Source organism: Danio rerio, chromosome 6, assembly GCF_049306965.1.
Source record: "Danio rerio strain Tuebingen ecotype United States chromosome 6, GRCz12tu, whole genome shotgun sequence".
NCBI classification, from domain to species: Eukaryota; Metazoa; Chordata; class Actinopteri; order Cypriniformes; family Danionidae; genus Danio; species Danio rerio.
This window is the reverse complement of record NC_133181.1, coordinates 8081456-8094547: the sequence shown is the minus strand read 5'-3', so window position 1 is coordinate 8094547 and position 13092 is coordinate 8081456. Positions and strand designations below refer to the sequence as shown.

General features: G+C 37.4%; 1 protein-coding gene across 1 annotated transcript in view; it reads left to right on the top strand.

Moving 5' to 3' along the window:
- The window catches only part of hs6st3a (heparan sulfate 6-O-sulfotransferase 3a), a 52136-nt gene extending 46555 nt beyond the window's left edge, over positions 1–5581 (top strand). Inside the window, exon 2 of the mRNA XM_001332010.10 lies at positions 3777–5581. Within this exon, the coding sequence (XP_001332046.4) occupies positions 3777–4512 (736 nt within the window). The 3' untranslated portion in view covers positions 4513–5581. The remainder of the gene's footprint in view (positions 1–3776) is intronic.
- Positions 5582–13092: the final 7511 nt, after the last annotated feature.

Sequence of the window (13092 nt, the reverse complement as noted above, 5' to 3'; positions counted from 1 at the left end):
AGACTGACCTCTGCAGCCTGTGATCAGCGATCTGACCTTCATTATCATATCATATCCTGCTCAGCTTGACCATATCGAGCGGGTTAACATTTGACAGTGCGTCTCCAATAGGTCAGCGCTGAAGAGCAGATGGATTACTGTAGTGGAGAGTTATTGATTTCGCTGCATTATAATGCCTTAGCCAGTACGACATTCTGGGCCGTAATTTGACCGTGATGTGGCAGATCACTCGATAAATCTTAGACCAGTTTCCAGGCATGACATCACATCACAGTGTATCCCTTTAGCCAGAAACTTTTACAGCTCCCTGAAGCCGAAAAGTGAATATTTTAAACCCAATACCATTGCTGTGGGTGCTCCGGTTTCCTCCGCAGTCCAAAGACATGTGCTATAGGTGGATTGGATGAATGTAATTGGCCATAGTCCATGAGAGCATGTGTTAATGTGAGAGTGTATGGATGTTTCCCAGTACTGGGTTGCAGCTGGAAGGGCATTCGCTTCGTAAAAAATATGCCGGAATAGTTGGCAGTTCATTCCGCTGTGGCAACCCCTGATAAATAAGAGACTAAGCTGAAGGAAAATGAATGAATAATACTAATAATAGTATAAAGCTAACCTTTTAAGTCTAGCTGCTTTTAGGGTATGTATTTTTAGGTAACTTTCTTATATCTTACAATTATAAGTTAGAAATTCAGAAATTGGCAGGTTTTAACCTAAAATTCTAAGTAAACGTTAAAACTGAGAGATATAAGCTGTAATAAAGTCACCATTTTCTCATAAAGTCAGGTGTGAGAAGATATAAAATGTATAAACAAACAATTGCAAGTTATAAGCTAAACGAATAAAGTAAATAGTGTCGGAATTGTGATTATATATTATCTAAATATTAGTTTTCAGTTGTGACTTGTGAGATGTGAACTCCGAAATGCAATGAAGCTGAAAATGTGAAACAGCCTTTAAACGTGCAATTACAAGAAATAGTTCTGATTAGTTGGTGGTTCATTCCGCTGTGGCGACCCTTGATATATAAGGGACTAAACCGAAGAAAAATGAATAAATGAACCAGTTCTGAAAGAAACGACAGAGTTGGTTGTTTGTATTTTGCAATTTTGAGTTAGAAACCTGCTATTTCAAGTTTATATCTCTAAGGAAAAGTATTAATCAATAGAGATAAATGCAAAATTATGGGACAGAATACAAATATGCAGGAATATTTTTTTTTTCTGCAGCCTAAAACTAATGATTTTGAAATGCTGTTTTTCCAAAAATGGCATTATTTGCTTAAATTTTTGTTATTTATATATATATTTTGGATTTAAAGGGGAACTATTATGCAAAAATTTGCAAGTTTATTTATATAGCACATTTCACACACAATGCTAATTCAAAGTGCTTACATATTATACAGGAATAAAAGATAAGTGTAAGAACATGAAAACTAATAATAACAATGATTAAAAACAGACTAAAATGTGTTAAAACAGGTTATAAAAGAATGAAAAAGAAAAGAAAGAGACAATAGTGGGATCTTTTGGACGTAGCACCGTGCTCATTCAGTAAAAACAAAGCTAAACAGAGTTTAGTGTTTTCAGTCTTGATTTGAATGTGCCTAATGGCATACAGCTGAAGGTGGATTCACCCTACTTTGACTAACCTCTAATTAACTAGTCAACTAATTTCTAGTTTATTTGATCCTAATGATCTAAGGGATCTGTTAGGTTTGTATTCAGTGAGCATATCTGTAATGTATTGCGATCCTAGGCCATTTAGTGATTTATAGACAAGTAATAATACTTGAAAGTCTATTGTGAGTGTAACTAGGAGCCAGCTGTGATGTGCTCTGATTTTCTGGTTCTGGTCAGAATCCTGGCTGCAGTGTTCTGGATGAGCTGCGACTGTCTGACTGTCTTTTTGGGAAGACCAGTGAGGAGTCCATTACAGTAATCCACCCTGCTGCTGATAAAAGCATGAACAAGTTTCTCACTGGAAACAAAGCATCTAATTCTTGCAATGTGTGGTATTTTAAGCTGAAACTTCACACACACACTCTAGGGACATCAGATTTTTATTTTTTATCTTGTTAAAAGGGACATAATAGGTCTCCCTTAAAGAAGACTCGCAAAATCCTGAAAGTATATAATCTTGCAACTATAATAGAAAGTTTTGAACTCTGATAAAATGTGGCAAATACATTTTTATAACAGTGGCAGAATCGTGCTCCCACAGTTTTTGCATCTCTGGTGCAAATGAGTGAGTATTTGCTTATAGGATGTGAATGAATGTTCGTGTGGATAATGGATGTCTTGTGTGCATGTGTCAGCGGAAATGCACTCGGTGACGCTCCTCTCATTGAGCTGATTGGAAATAATGTGCTCCTCATACAGGAGCTATAACAATCCCTGCGAGAGGAAATGAGACAAATGATGAGGAACTGTCTGACAATGAGCCCGGAGCATCTCACCATGCGTTCAGTCCAGCAGCTATTCTGGGCACACACACCAAATTGGATGCTTTATTGAGCTTGTTTTTCCTCATTTTCTGATAAATCTCATTTGAAAACTTGTTTTTCTCTTTGAGTACATCAAGCCTATAATGGACGTTTCTTGCCTATCACCTGTAATGTTTTATTTTTTTGTGTGTATGTTCTGACAATGTGAATATAATGTGGTTTGAATCAGACTGTTGTAATGAACCTCAACCCACATCTCTGTCTGAATGATTAGCTGTTGCGCGACACTAAATTATACTGATATAATTAACAAGAAATGCTCAGGAAATCCAGCGTGGTCATTTTAATGAGGAACGCTGCCAAAAGTGCTATTATAATTAGCATCTTTGTCTTGTTTTGCAGCAGAAATGTTCAAATGTTGTCGGAGCTCTGGCACAGAGGATTTGTTTGCTTTGCTCTGTGTCCTCCAGTAAGGGTTGTGGTCATGTTGTTTTTTTACGCATTCTTCCAAAAAAAAGCAAGTAGATACTATAAAAGTATCGTTAAACCATTCTAAAACAAATTAACAAGGGTTTTAGGCCGGGGGTTTCAAGGTTCTGCTAAAGTTCTGCTATTAAATGCCACAAGGATTGTTCAGCTAAAAGTTTAACTTTAACCATTTACTGATCTTCCAGTTTTTACAGACCTGTATGAGATATCGTTTCCTCTGTTGATCGCTAAAGAAGAATGTGGGTTTACAGTAAGAAAAAGAGAGTTTGCTTCTGGACACTGTTAGCATAGGGCTTCCTGTTGGCACAATGCAGTTTTAGCTGGCATTTGTGGATGTAACTACGTATTGTGGTTCTTGACAAAGGTTTGCCAAAGTAGTCCTGAGCCCATGTGGTGAGATCGCTTATAGATGAATGAGGATTCTTGATGCAGTGCTGCCTGAGGGATCGGGGATCACCGTTGTTCAGCTAAGGCTTGCGCCCTTGTTCTTTACGCACTGAAATCCCTCCAGATTTAATCTTTTAATTATGTTCTGCATTGTTGAAGGTGAAATATCCAAATGTCTTCCCATTTTTCTTTAAAAAACATTGTTTTTAAACAGTTTTATTTATCATTTCCTCATTGTGGCAAACTTGTGATCCTCAGCCTATCTTTGCTCCTAAAGGACTAGACCTTTCTTGGATCCTGCTTATGATTGTACCAAATCATAATTACAATCACCTGTTGGCATCACCTCTTTCAAATCACATAATTGTTTGTAAATGCAACAAAATATTAGTTTATTTTTAAGTTTAGTTTATTAGTTTATTAATCCTAATTCTCTGTGTTCTTTTCCTAGGAGCTTCTACTACATCACACTCTTGCGGGACCCCGTGTCACGTTACCTCAGCGAATGGAAACACGTTCAGCGTGGAGCCACATGGAAGACGGCTCTGCACATGTGTGACGGTCGTCCACCGACCCCTGATGAGCTGCCGGCCTGTTATAGCAGTGAAGACTGGACCGGAGTGACTCTGGAGGAGTTCATGGCCTGCTCCTCAAACCTGGCCAACAACCGGCAGACGCGCATGCTGGCTGACCTCAGTCTGGTGGGCTGCTACAACTTGTCCTCAATGAGCGAAGAGCGACGCGCAGAGCTGCTCCTCAGCAGCGCCAAACGCAACCTGCGCCGCATGGCCTTTTTCGGCCTGACGGAGTTCCAGCGTAAAACACAGTTTCTCTTCGAGAGGACGTTTGGCCTGCACTTCATCGCCGCCTTCACTCAGATCAACGGCACCCGGGCAGCCGGGGTCACGGTTGGGACATCCACGAGAAGACGCATAGAGGAGCTGAACGCTCTAGACATGCAGCTGTACGAGTACGCAAGGGAGCTTTTCTTGCATCGCATTCAGTTCTGCCATCATCAGGAACGGCAGGAGGAGAAGAAGAGGAAACGGCAGGAGCGCAGGACCATGAAGCAACAGAAAACATCCGCCGTCTGGCAACAGGAGGACAACAGAGCAAAGGACACAGTGGGAAAAATGGAGGTAACTGGGGTGACAGAGGACTACAGCAGTCAGGTGGTGAGGTGGTGATTGCATTGTTCTCTGGCTGTGTTCAGAATTGCGTACTACATACTAGCATACTACTCTTAAGGTGTACACGGTGCAAACTAATGCTCAGATGGTTGAAGCTCATAAAATGTGAGAAGAATTCGGACTGTACACACTGTCAGAAATAAAGGTACATGAGCTGTCACTGGAGCAGTACCTTTTCAAAAGGTACATATCTATACCTAAAGGGTCCATAATGGTACCTCAAATGTACTTTTTAGGTACATCTGGGCACTAATATGCACCTTTGAGGTACCACTGTGGACTCTTTGGATACAAATATGTGTCTTGAAAAGGTTCTGCCCCAGTGACAGCTCCAGTACCTTTTTTCTGAGGATGCAGAGCATTCCTTGTCCAAAAGTCATACTTCCGGGTGCTAACCAGGTTTTTTTTAATCTTGCTTACTTTTATGTAAAAGAGAGCAGAATTAATTTGATTAATAATTATGATAATCAAGATTAATATGAGATTGAGCAAACTCCCTTTAATCTTGAAGCTGTTAGCTTGAAGTCATGAGGTGTGCAGTTGAATGAGCCAATCTGTCCATTCTTCTGATTTGACCATTTAGGGAACTGACTGAACAGTGAGCACTGTGTTGTTATATAATGTGTCAGAGAATATAGTTTACAGCAGACAAGCATACATTTAAATGTATAATTTAGACACACATGGTGATCAGGAGTACTGGTTTCTCATTGCTGAAAAAGAACCTGTGTGTTTTGTGTCGCAAACATTCATAGATTCAAATTTTATGCAATTGCTTTGGAATACATAAATCATGTCATATACAGTTAGGTCCATAAATAACTGGACATCGACACAATTCTAACATTTTTGGCTCTATACACCAACATAATCGATTTGAAATTAAATTAACGAGATTTAACTTCAGACTTGAATTTGAGGGTATTAACATTCAAATCAGGTGAACGCTGTAGGAATTACAACACTTTGCATACGTGACTCCCACTTGTTAAGGGTCCAAAGTAATTGGACAGAATAATAATCATAAATCAAAGTTTTGTTTTTTAACACTTGGTTGCACATCCTTTGGAGTCAATTGCAGCCTGAAGTCTGGAACGCATAGACATCACCAGATGCTGGGTTTTATTCCTGGTGGTGCTCTGCCAGGCCTCTATAGCTTCAGTTCCTGCTTGTTCTTAGAGCTTTTTCCCTTCAGTTTTGTCTTCAGCAGGTGAAATACAAGCTCACTTGGATACAGGTCAGGTGATTTACTATGCCGTTGCATAACATTCCAATTCTTTCCCTTCAAAAACTCTTTGGTTGCTTTTGCAGTATGCTTTTGGTCAATCTCAATCTGCACTGTGAAGGGCCGTCCAAGGAGTTCTGAAGCATTTGGCTTAATATAAGCAGAAACTATTGCCCGAAACACTTTAGAATTTTTCATGCTACTTTTATCAACAGTCACATCATCAATAAATACAAGAGAACCAGTTCCATTGACAACCATTCATGCCCACGTCATGTCACTACTACCACCATGCTTCAGTCTGGTACAAGTTGATCTTGACCTCGTCTATCCTTAGGATGTTGTTCCAGCACTGTGAAGGCTTTTTTAGAACTGTAATCTGACCCTTCTGTTTTTGAGGCTCACCAATGGTTTACATCTTGTGGTGAACCCTCTGTATTCATTTTGGAGAAGTCTTCTCTTGATTGTTGACTTTGACACACATACACCTACCTGCTGGATAGTGTTCTTAATTGGTCCACCACAGTTGTTTCGATGGTCTTCCGGGTCTTTTGATGTTTCTGAGCTTACTGGTGCGTTTTTTTCTTTTTAAGAATAATCCAGACAGTTGTTTCGGCCACGCCTAATGTTTTGGCTATCTCTCTGATGGGTTTGTTTTGTTTTTTCAGCCTAATGATGGCTTGCTTGACTGATAATGATAGCTCTTTGGGTCTCATCTTGAAAGCAAGAGATTTCAAATGCAAATAGCACTAACTAGCACACTAACACACTAGAAATGAACTCTGGACCTTTTATCTGCTCATTGTAATTGGGATAATGACGGAACAACACACATCTGGCTATAGAACAGCTTAGAAGCCAATTGTCCAATTACTTTTGGTCCCTTAACAAGTGGGAGGCACATACACAAAGTATTGTAATTCCTACACCATCTACCTGATTTGGATGTAAATACCCTCAAATTAAAGCTGACAGTCTGCAGTTAAAGCACATCTTCTTGTTTGTTTCATTTAAAATTGATTGCGTTGTTGTATGGAGCCAAATATGTTAGAATTGTGTTGATGTCTAAATATTTATGGACCTAACTGTATGTGTAAATGTAAATGATTTTCACATAAACTTGCTCGTGACGTGCTTGTACATGTGATCTTCTGACCAAGAGAATCTGCACTGTGTACATCCAACTTTACTATCTCTGCAGTGTATAGTATAAACAGTAGTAGCTACAATGAGAACTTTTTAACTTAGATTTAGTGCAACACACTCATACGTCTTCTCTTATGTAAACAATCAGCGTCGGCTCATATTTAAGTTTGCATCTATGCATATGTCATTATATGCAAAAAAAAAAAAAAGCTCACACTCAGGATTGTTTGTCGAGGCTGTAGATTAAAGGTAATAATATTGTATGTAGTGTTGGGGAAAGTTGCTATTAAAAGTAATATATTGCAATAGGTTTTAAGGAAAATAATGTGTTATGTTATTTTGGTGTTTTGTTTTGGGTTGGGCTTGTTTCTTTGTAATAATTAAAATAAAAAACTATATTTTTGAGAAACGTGAAGCCCCTAAATGTGAGATGCGAATGAATAAACCTCGGGCTGTAGGAAATGTAAAACCGTGTCTGTAAAGTTGAGGCGCAGATCAGACAAACCTGAACTGCATGAAGAATTATATGCATGAAAAACGTTCCAGTGAAAGTTTGCATTTGGATTTTTACAAGGGTATTGGACAGATTAAATCTGTTTTTATGTGACTGAGATGAGGAAATAGACGTTTAAGCTAGAACTGCAGTAAGTTTCGTGTTAATGCACAACACAATTGAACTTACTCCCGATTTCACTCAACACATGGCAACAAACATCAAACGATTAATGAGAAAACAAAGAAACCACGTCACTTTCTTGAAAATTAAAAGAATGAAGAAAATGAAAACCGAATGAATTTTTTACTAGTTAATTGAAAATAATAATCTGATTACTTAATTAGGGTACTTTAATGTACTTGATCATCTGTAGCGATGTGTATTCATTTTGTTTTGGCTGTATTAAAGAGCCTCTATTATGGGTTTTTGAGAATGACCTTTCATGTAGTGTGTAACACAGCTCTAAGTGAAGTGAAATATCCAGCTAAGGCTTAAATGAAAGTGGACAGTGTTTAAAACTATTGATTCATTTATAAAAGAGTCGACTCATATTGCTTCAAATCAGGGCCGGAGTGGGACACCTTTTCAGCCCTGGAGTTTCAAGCCTCAGACCGGCCCACCTTAGTTCACGACTGACAATATTAAAATAAGGTCATTTCCAAATCAGTTTCTAATGACACTATCACGTCTGTTTTTGAGAAAACAGCTGCTTTAGAACTTCAAATGTTCAACAACCCTTACAGTATTATATGTCTTAACAATAAAAATTAAAACAATAAGTTACTCTAACGAGGATCGAACCTGGGTCTGCGGCGTCTTAATCTAACGTGCTAACCGCTGGACCACATTTGATGTATTCAGGTAGGAGACACAACTGAGTTTTATAATCATTAAAACAGATGAAAAGAGAAGAGTTGCGGTAAAATAAAAATAAAAAGGATGTGGTCAAGTAAATAAATAAATTTAAAAAGTGTGACTGCTGAGAGCAACAGATTCAGGAGCTAGGGACACCGGCCCTCGCGGCCAAAAAACGGACCGGCCCACCGGGAATTCTCCCGGTCCTCCCGATTAGCCAATCCGGGCCTGCTTCAAATGAATCGCCTTGATAGCGAGTCTTTAGCCATTTCGGCGTGATGTTGATATGAAACCTAAGCGCCACCAAGTTGTTGCGCACGCAAACCCTAGGAGCGGGGTTAGGTTCAGGGTGAGATGTCTGAATAACACTCAGGGCTGGAGCAAGTTGAACTGGTGCTCTAGGCGAATGGTGATCACGTCGCCCTCAACCCGTAAGTGAAAAAGAAAGTTTGCGGACGACGCCCTCATCGCCTATGTCGCCTCTATGGTTGCGCCAGCCATTAACATTGGATGGCAACCACATTTGTGTTTCATAGACCATACCTGATCTATGCTGAAATACGGTAGACCCTCTGAAAATACAGGAGTGTTGGCAGGTATGTGTATATATATCAATGGCTACCAGTTTCCAAAATTCTTTCAAATATCTTTTTTGCATCCAACAGATGAAGGACACTCATAAGACTGAAATGATTTGAGGGCAAGTATATGGTTTTCATTTACAGAATGAAAGTATCGCTTGGTCTTTCAGAGGATTTCAGAAGTGTCGCTTTAACATTACCAAAACATATTTTCATGGGTAACTTCAGATATAGTCAGAGAGTAGTAAGCTAGTACTGCATTCTGAACACAGCGACTGTCTGTTTCGGTTGATCTTCATCCACAGGCGACTTGTTTCTGATGGTTAGTGAACATAAGAACATTCGAGGCCATCAAAATGCAAGAAAACAAAAAACTCTGTACCAGCAATTGTAATGAATCATTCTGATGATCTTAAAAACTTGTTTCACTCCACAGCTGATTTGTGATGTCTTCATGTGGAAGATCACGCATAGGACTAAATATGAGTTAAATATCAAGGGAAGCGATCTAAGAGAAGCAACAACTGAATGCTATTTGACTAAAAACGACACTTTTGCAATACCAAACTGCAGTTCGCTCCGTTTGTTCTTCTGTTATGAAAAATCACGTCCTCATTTGTCTACTTGAATCTGTTTGTTTGCTTGTTTTCCTCAGTTTGTATTGAATGTGAGATTGCGAGATCTTACAGATGAAATGAACAATGAGAATGATGATTGCATGGCGTAAATTGATTTGTTTTTCAAGTGTACTTATCGAGTCAAATAAAGAAGTGTCTGAAAAATAATCTGTTTCAATTGCTGTTATAAAACATGATAGGGGCTAATTCGTAATAATCTACAATCTCATTTGTACATCATAGCACAATTTTCTCACCCCCCCTATATTGGCAACCCAGGCTCATTCTGAAAACGTTCCCCTATAAACATTTCTGGACAATGCCAAATACTTCCTAGAGGGTACGTTTTTATAAGTTTTTGTTTTCGTTAATCCACCAGAGGCTGCTGTATATGTTTTGCTGTGATTGCCCTTCATGCCTGTTGTTCTCGCGTAAATCCACAAGAGGCCGCTGTCGACTGACTGACTGACTGACTGACTGACGGATCGACTGACCCATCCTCCTCCTTCCCTAAACTCAACCGACAGTGTTTTAAAAGCACTGATTGACCTGCCCATTCTCTTCCCATAAACTCAAACAACAGTGTTTTCAAAAGCAATCCAGAAAAAGAAAAACCCAGTCATTCAGTCATTAACAGTGGGGGGTTTCTTGGCCCTTTAAATGTCATTTTAAGCTTTTAAGCGGAGTTCAGTCATGTTTGAAGACCAGGTGGAATCGCAGATGAAAGGTAGAAAAAAAAATGTGTTTGAGATAAAAAGAAAATTTGGTAAGAGAAAGATTATTAATATATTAATAATTATTACATTTTATCCACTTTAAATACTACTTTATATATATATATATATATATATATATATATATATATATATATATATATATATATATATATATATATATACAGTTGAAGTCAGAATTATTAGCCCCCCTTTGAATTTCTTTTCTCTTTAAAATATTTCCCAAGTGATGTTTAACAGAGAAAGAACATTTTCACAGTATGTCTGATAATATTTTTTCTTCTGGAGAAAGTCTGATTTGTTTTATTTCGGCCAGAATAAAAGCAGTTTTTAATTTTTTTTTAAACCATTTTAAGGTTAAAATTATTAGCCCCTTTAAGCCTTTTTTTTGATAGTCTATAGAACAAACCACCAATTAACAATAACTTGCCTAATTACCGTAACCTGCCGCGTTAACCTTATTAACCTAGTTAAGCATTTAAATGTCACTATAAACTGTATAAAAGTGTCTTGAAAAATATCTAGTCAAATATTATTTACTGTCATCATGACAAAGACAAAATAAATCAGTTATTAGAAATGAGTTAAAACTATTATGTGTAGAAATGTGTTGAAAAAATTTTCTCTCCGTGAAATATAAATTGGTGAAAAAATGAAACAGGGCGGCTAATAATTCAGGGGGGTTAATAGTTCTGACTAAAACTATTATTCCTATTAACACAGTTATAAGCTTTTGGATGTCCTGCAGAGTCGCTCCATTCTAAACTATTTAGTTATTTTTACAATACCAGTTTTTAGTCATTCTTTGGTAATTATTCATGCAGTTGTATTTAATTTAGAAATCTAACACATGGAATATTAGCGCATTAAAATAATAATTTGGGAATTAATGAAACTAGCAGTGCAAAGCAGTAACTCTGTATGACCCACAGACTGTCATTACAATAATATTTTTAGTATCAATCTGCTTTTTTAAAGATGCTTTCTCTTTTTTTTTTAAGTCAATAGGAAGCTTGTGTGTGAGAGCTGTATATGTGGTCATGCACAGACGAGCTGTTGAGCTTCATCCGCACAGCTCTAATCTCCTCAAAACCTCCAGAAATGGGCTCCCAAAATAGACGTCAGAAGCAGCGCTGAAACAAAATTAAGGCAGATGAAAGGAAAATGAATTTCTGAATGAGGAAATCCAACCGCTCTGTCAATGCAACAGCACCATGTGACGTCTTCACTACATACACTACAGACAGAGCATTTACATTTGGTTACATTGAAAGAGGTAAACATTGTTTTGGCCACAATGATCAAAGAGGTTTAGGTCAGGACTACGGTGGCCGAGAGAAAACGCCAGCAAATTGAGAAAAGGTGTTCATCCTTTTAATGTGTGCTGTCAAACGGATGAAGATCTTTTGGATTAGTGGATTAACTTGCACTGATTAATTGTTTAATCAAAGAATAACAATGTGAACTAGCAAAATAAACATTGTGAATTTCACTCAGGCTGTGTCCAAAATCGCCTACTACTCAGTAGGTACTGCATTTGAATTTAAATGTACTACTCGACCATTAGAAAAGTACGTTCTATACAGTATGAATATGAGTAGTATTAATGGAACTCGCTACATCCACCATTTCGTCATCATGACATGACCTACCCACGTCAGTTGTGTCGCTTCAATCTCATTCATTAATTCTCTCGCGGTGCATCGTGGGATACCGTAGCATCCATCAGATACTTCAGATCGGACACTTCAGAATCTCGCTGAAAGTTGTAGGTCATTCGGGCATTTTTCACATACTGATTTTCAAATTTTTTGAATTCGGACACACTACTCAGCTGGCATACTGTTTTTAGCATACTAAATAGTATGGAAGTATACGATTTCGGACGCAGCCACAGACTTTAACTGCACTGAATAAAACGCTTTACTTAAAGTTAAAATTATCTAAAAATTCTCAATTCAAGAAACATTTTTTACAAAATTCAAAATAATGTTCAGTATAAAAATTTTAGAGTTTTCAATTTAATTCAATTTATATTTATTTCTATAGCGCTTTTACGATGTAGATTGAACAAATCCGTTGATACACTACTCCAAAAGTCAGAAAACCAAGCAAACCAGTGGTGATAAGTAATCAGTGGGGTAAGTAAAAAAATCTTTTTACAAACAGTGAACAACTGTATTTTACTTACCCCGTTGGCAAATAATTTTTCATATTTTAAGGAAAAACCTGCTTAAATTTGGCTTAATTGTAAAACAAAAATGTTTATATATATACAAAAATGTATATATATATTTTATATATATATTTTATATATATATATATATATATATATATATATATATATATATATATATATATATATATATATATGTATATATATACAAGAGTTCTGTCTGGTTCTTGAATCTGATTGGCTGATAGTCGTGCGATATTCTGCAATAACTGCATTTGTACAACCTCTTTACTCTTCTGTATTTCTCAGCCCACATACAGCAACAAGAGGACGCTCAACAGTTTGACAAATATTGCCGCTGTTGGACAACATAATGTTCTTATGATGCTTTTAAGGTCAGAATGTAGTTGTTTAGATTGCAACTATGCAGTTTATTTATAAAGATAGTGGCTATTTTAAAATATTTATAATTTCTGAGAGACAGTAGCACATCTGTGTCCATTGGTCAAAGACGATTGACGTTGTCTATACACAAAATGGCGGCAGGACCGCATAATAAATCCTTGCTTAGAAGATTAATACATTGTGATGTCTAACTACAGTTGATCAAATCATTATTAAACTGGTAAGTGATATTCTAAGTCGAACTCTCTCTTTTATATAAATTGCAACTATGCAGTTTATTTATAGGGTCAGTGCCTATTTTAATACAGTTACTTTCCTGTCCCGGTTCTCAACACAACCGTG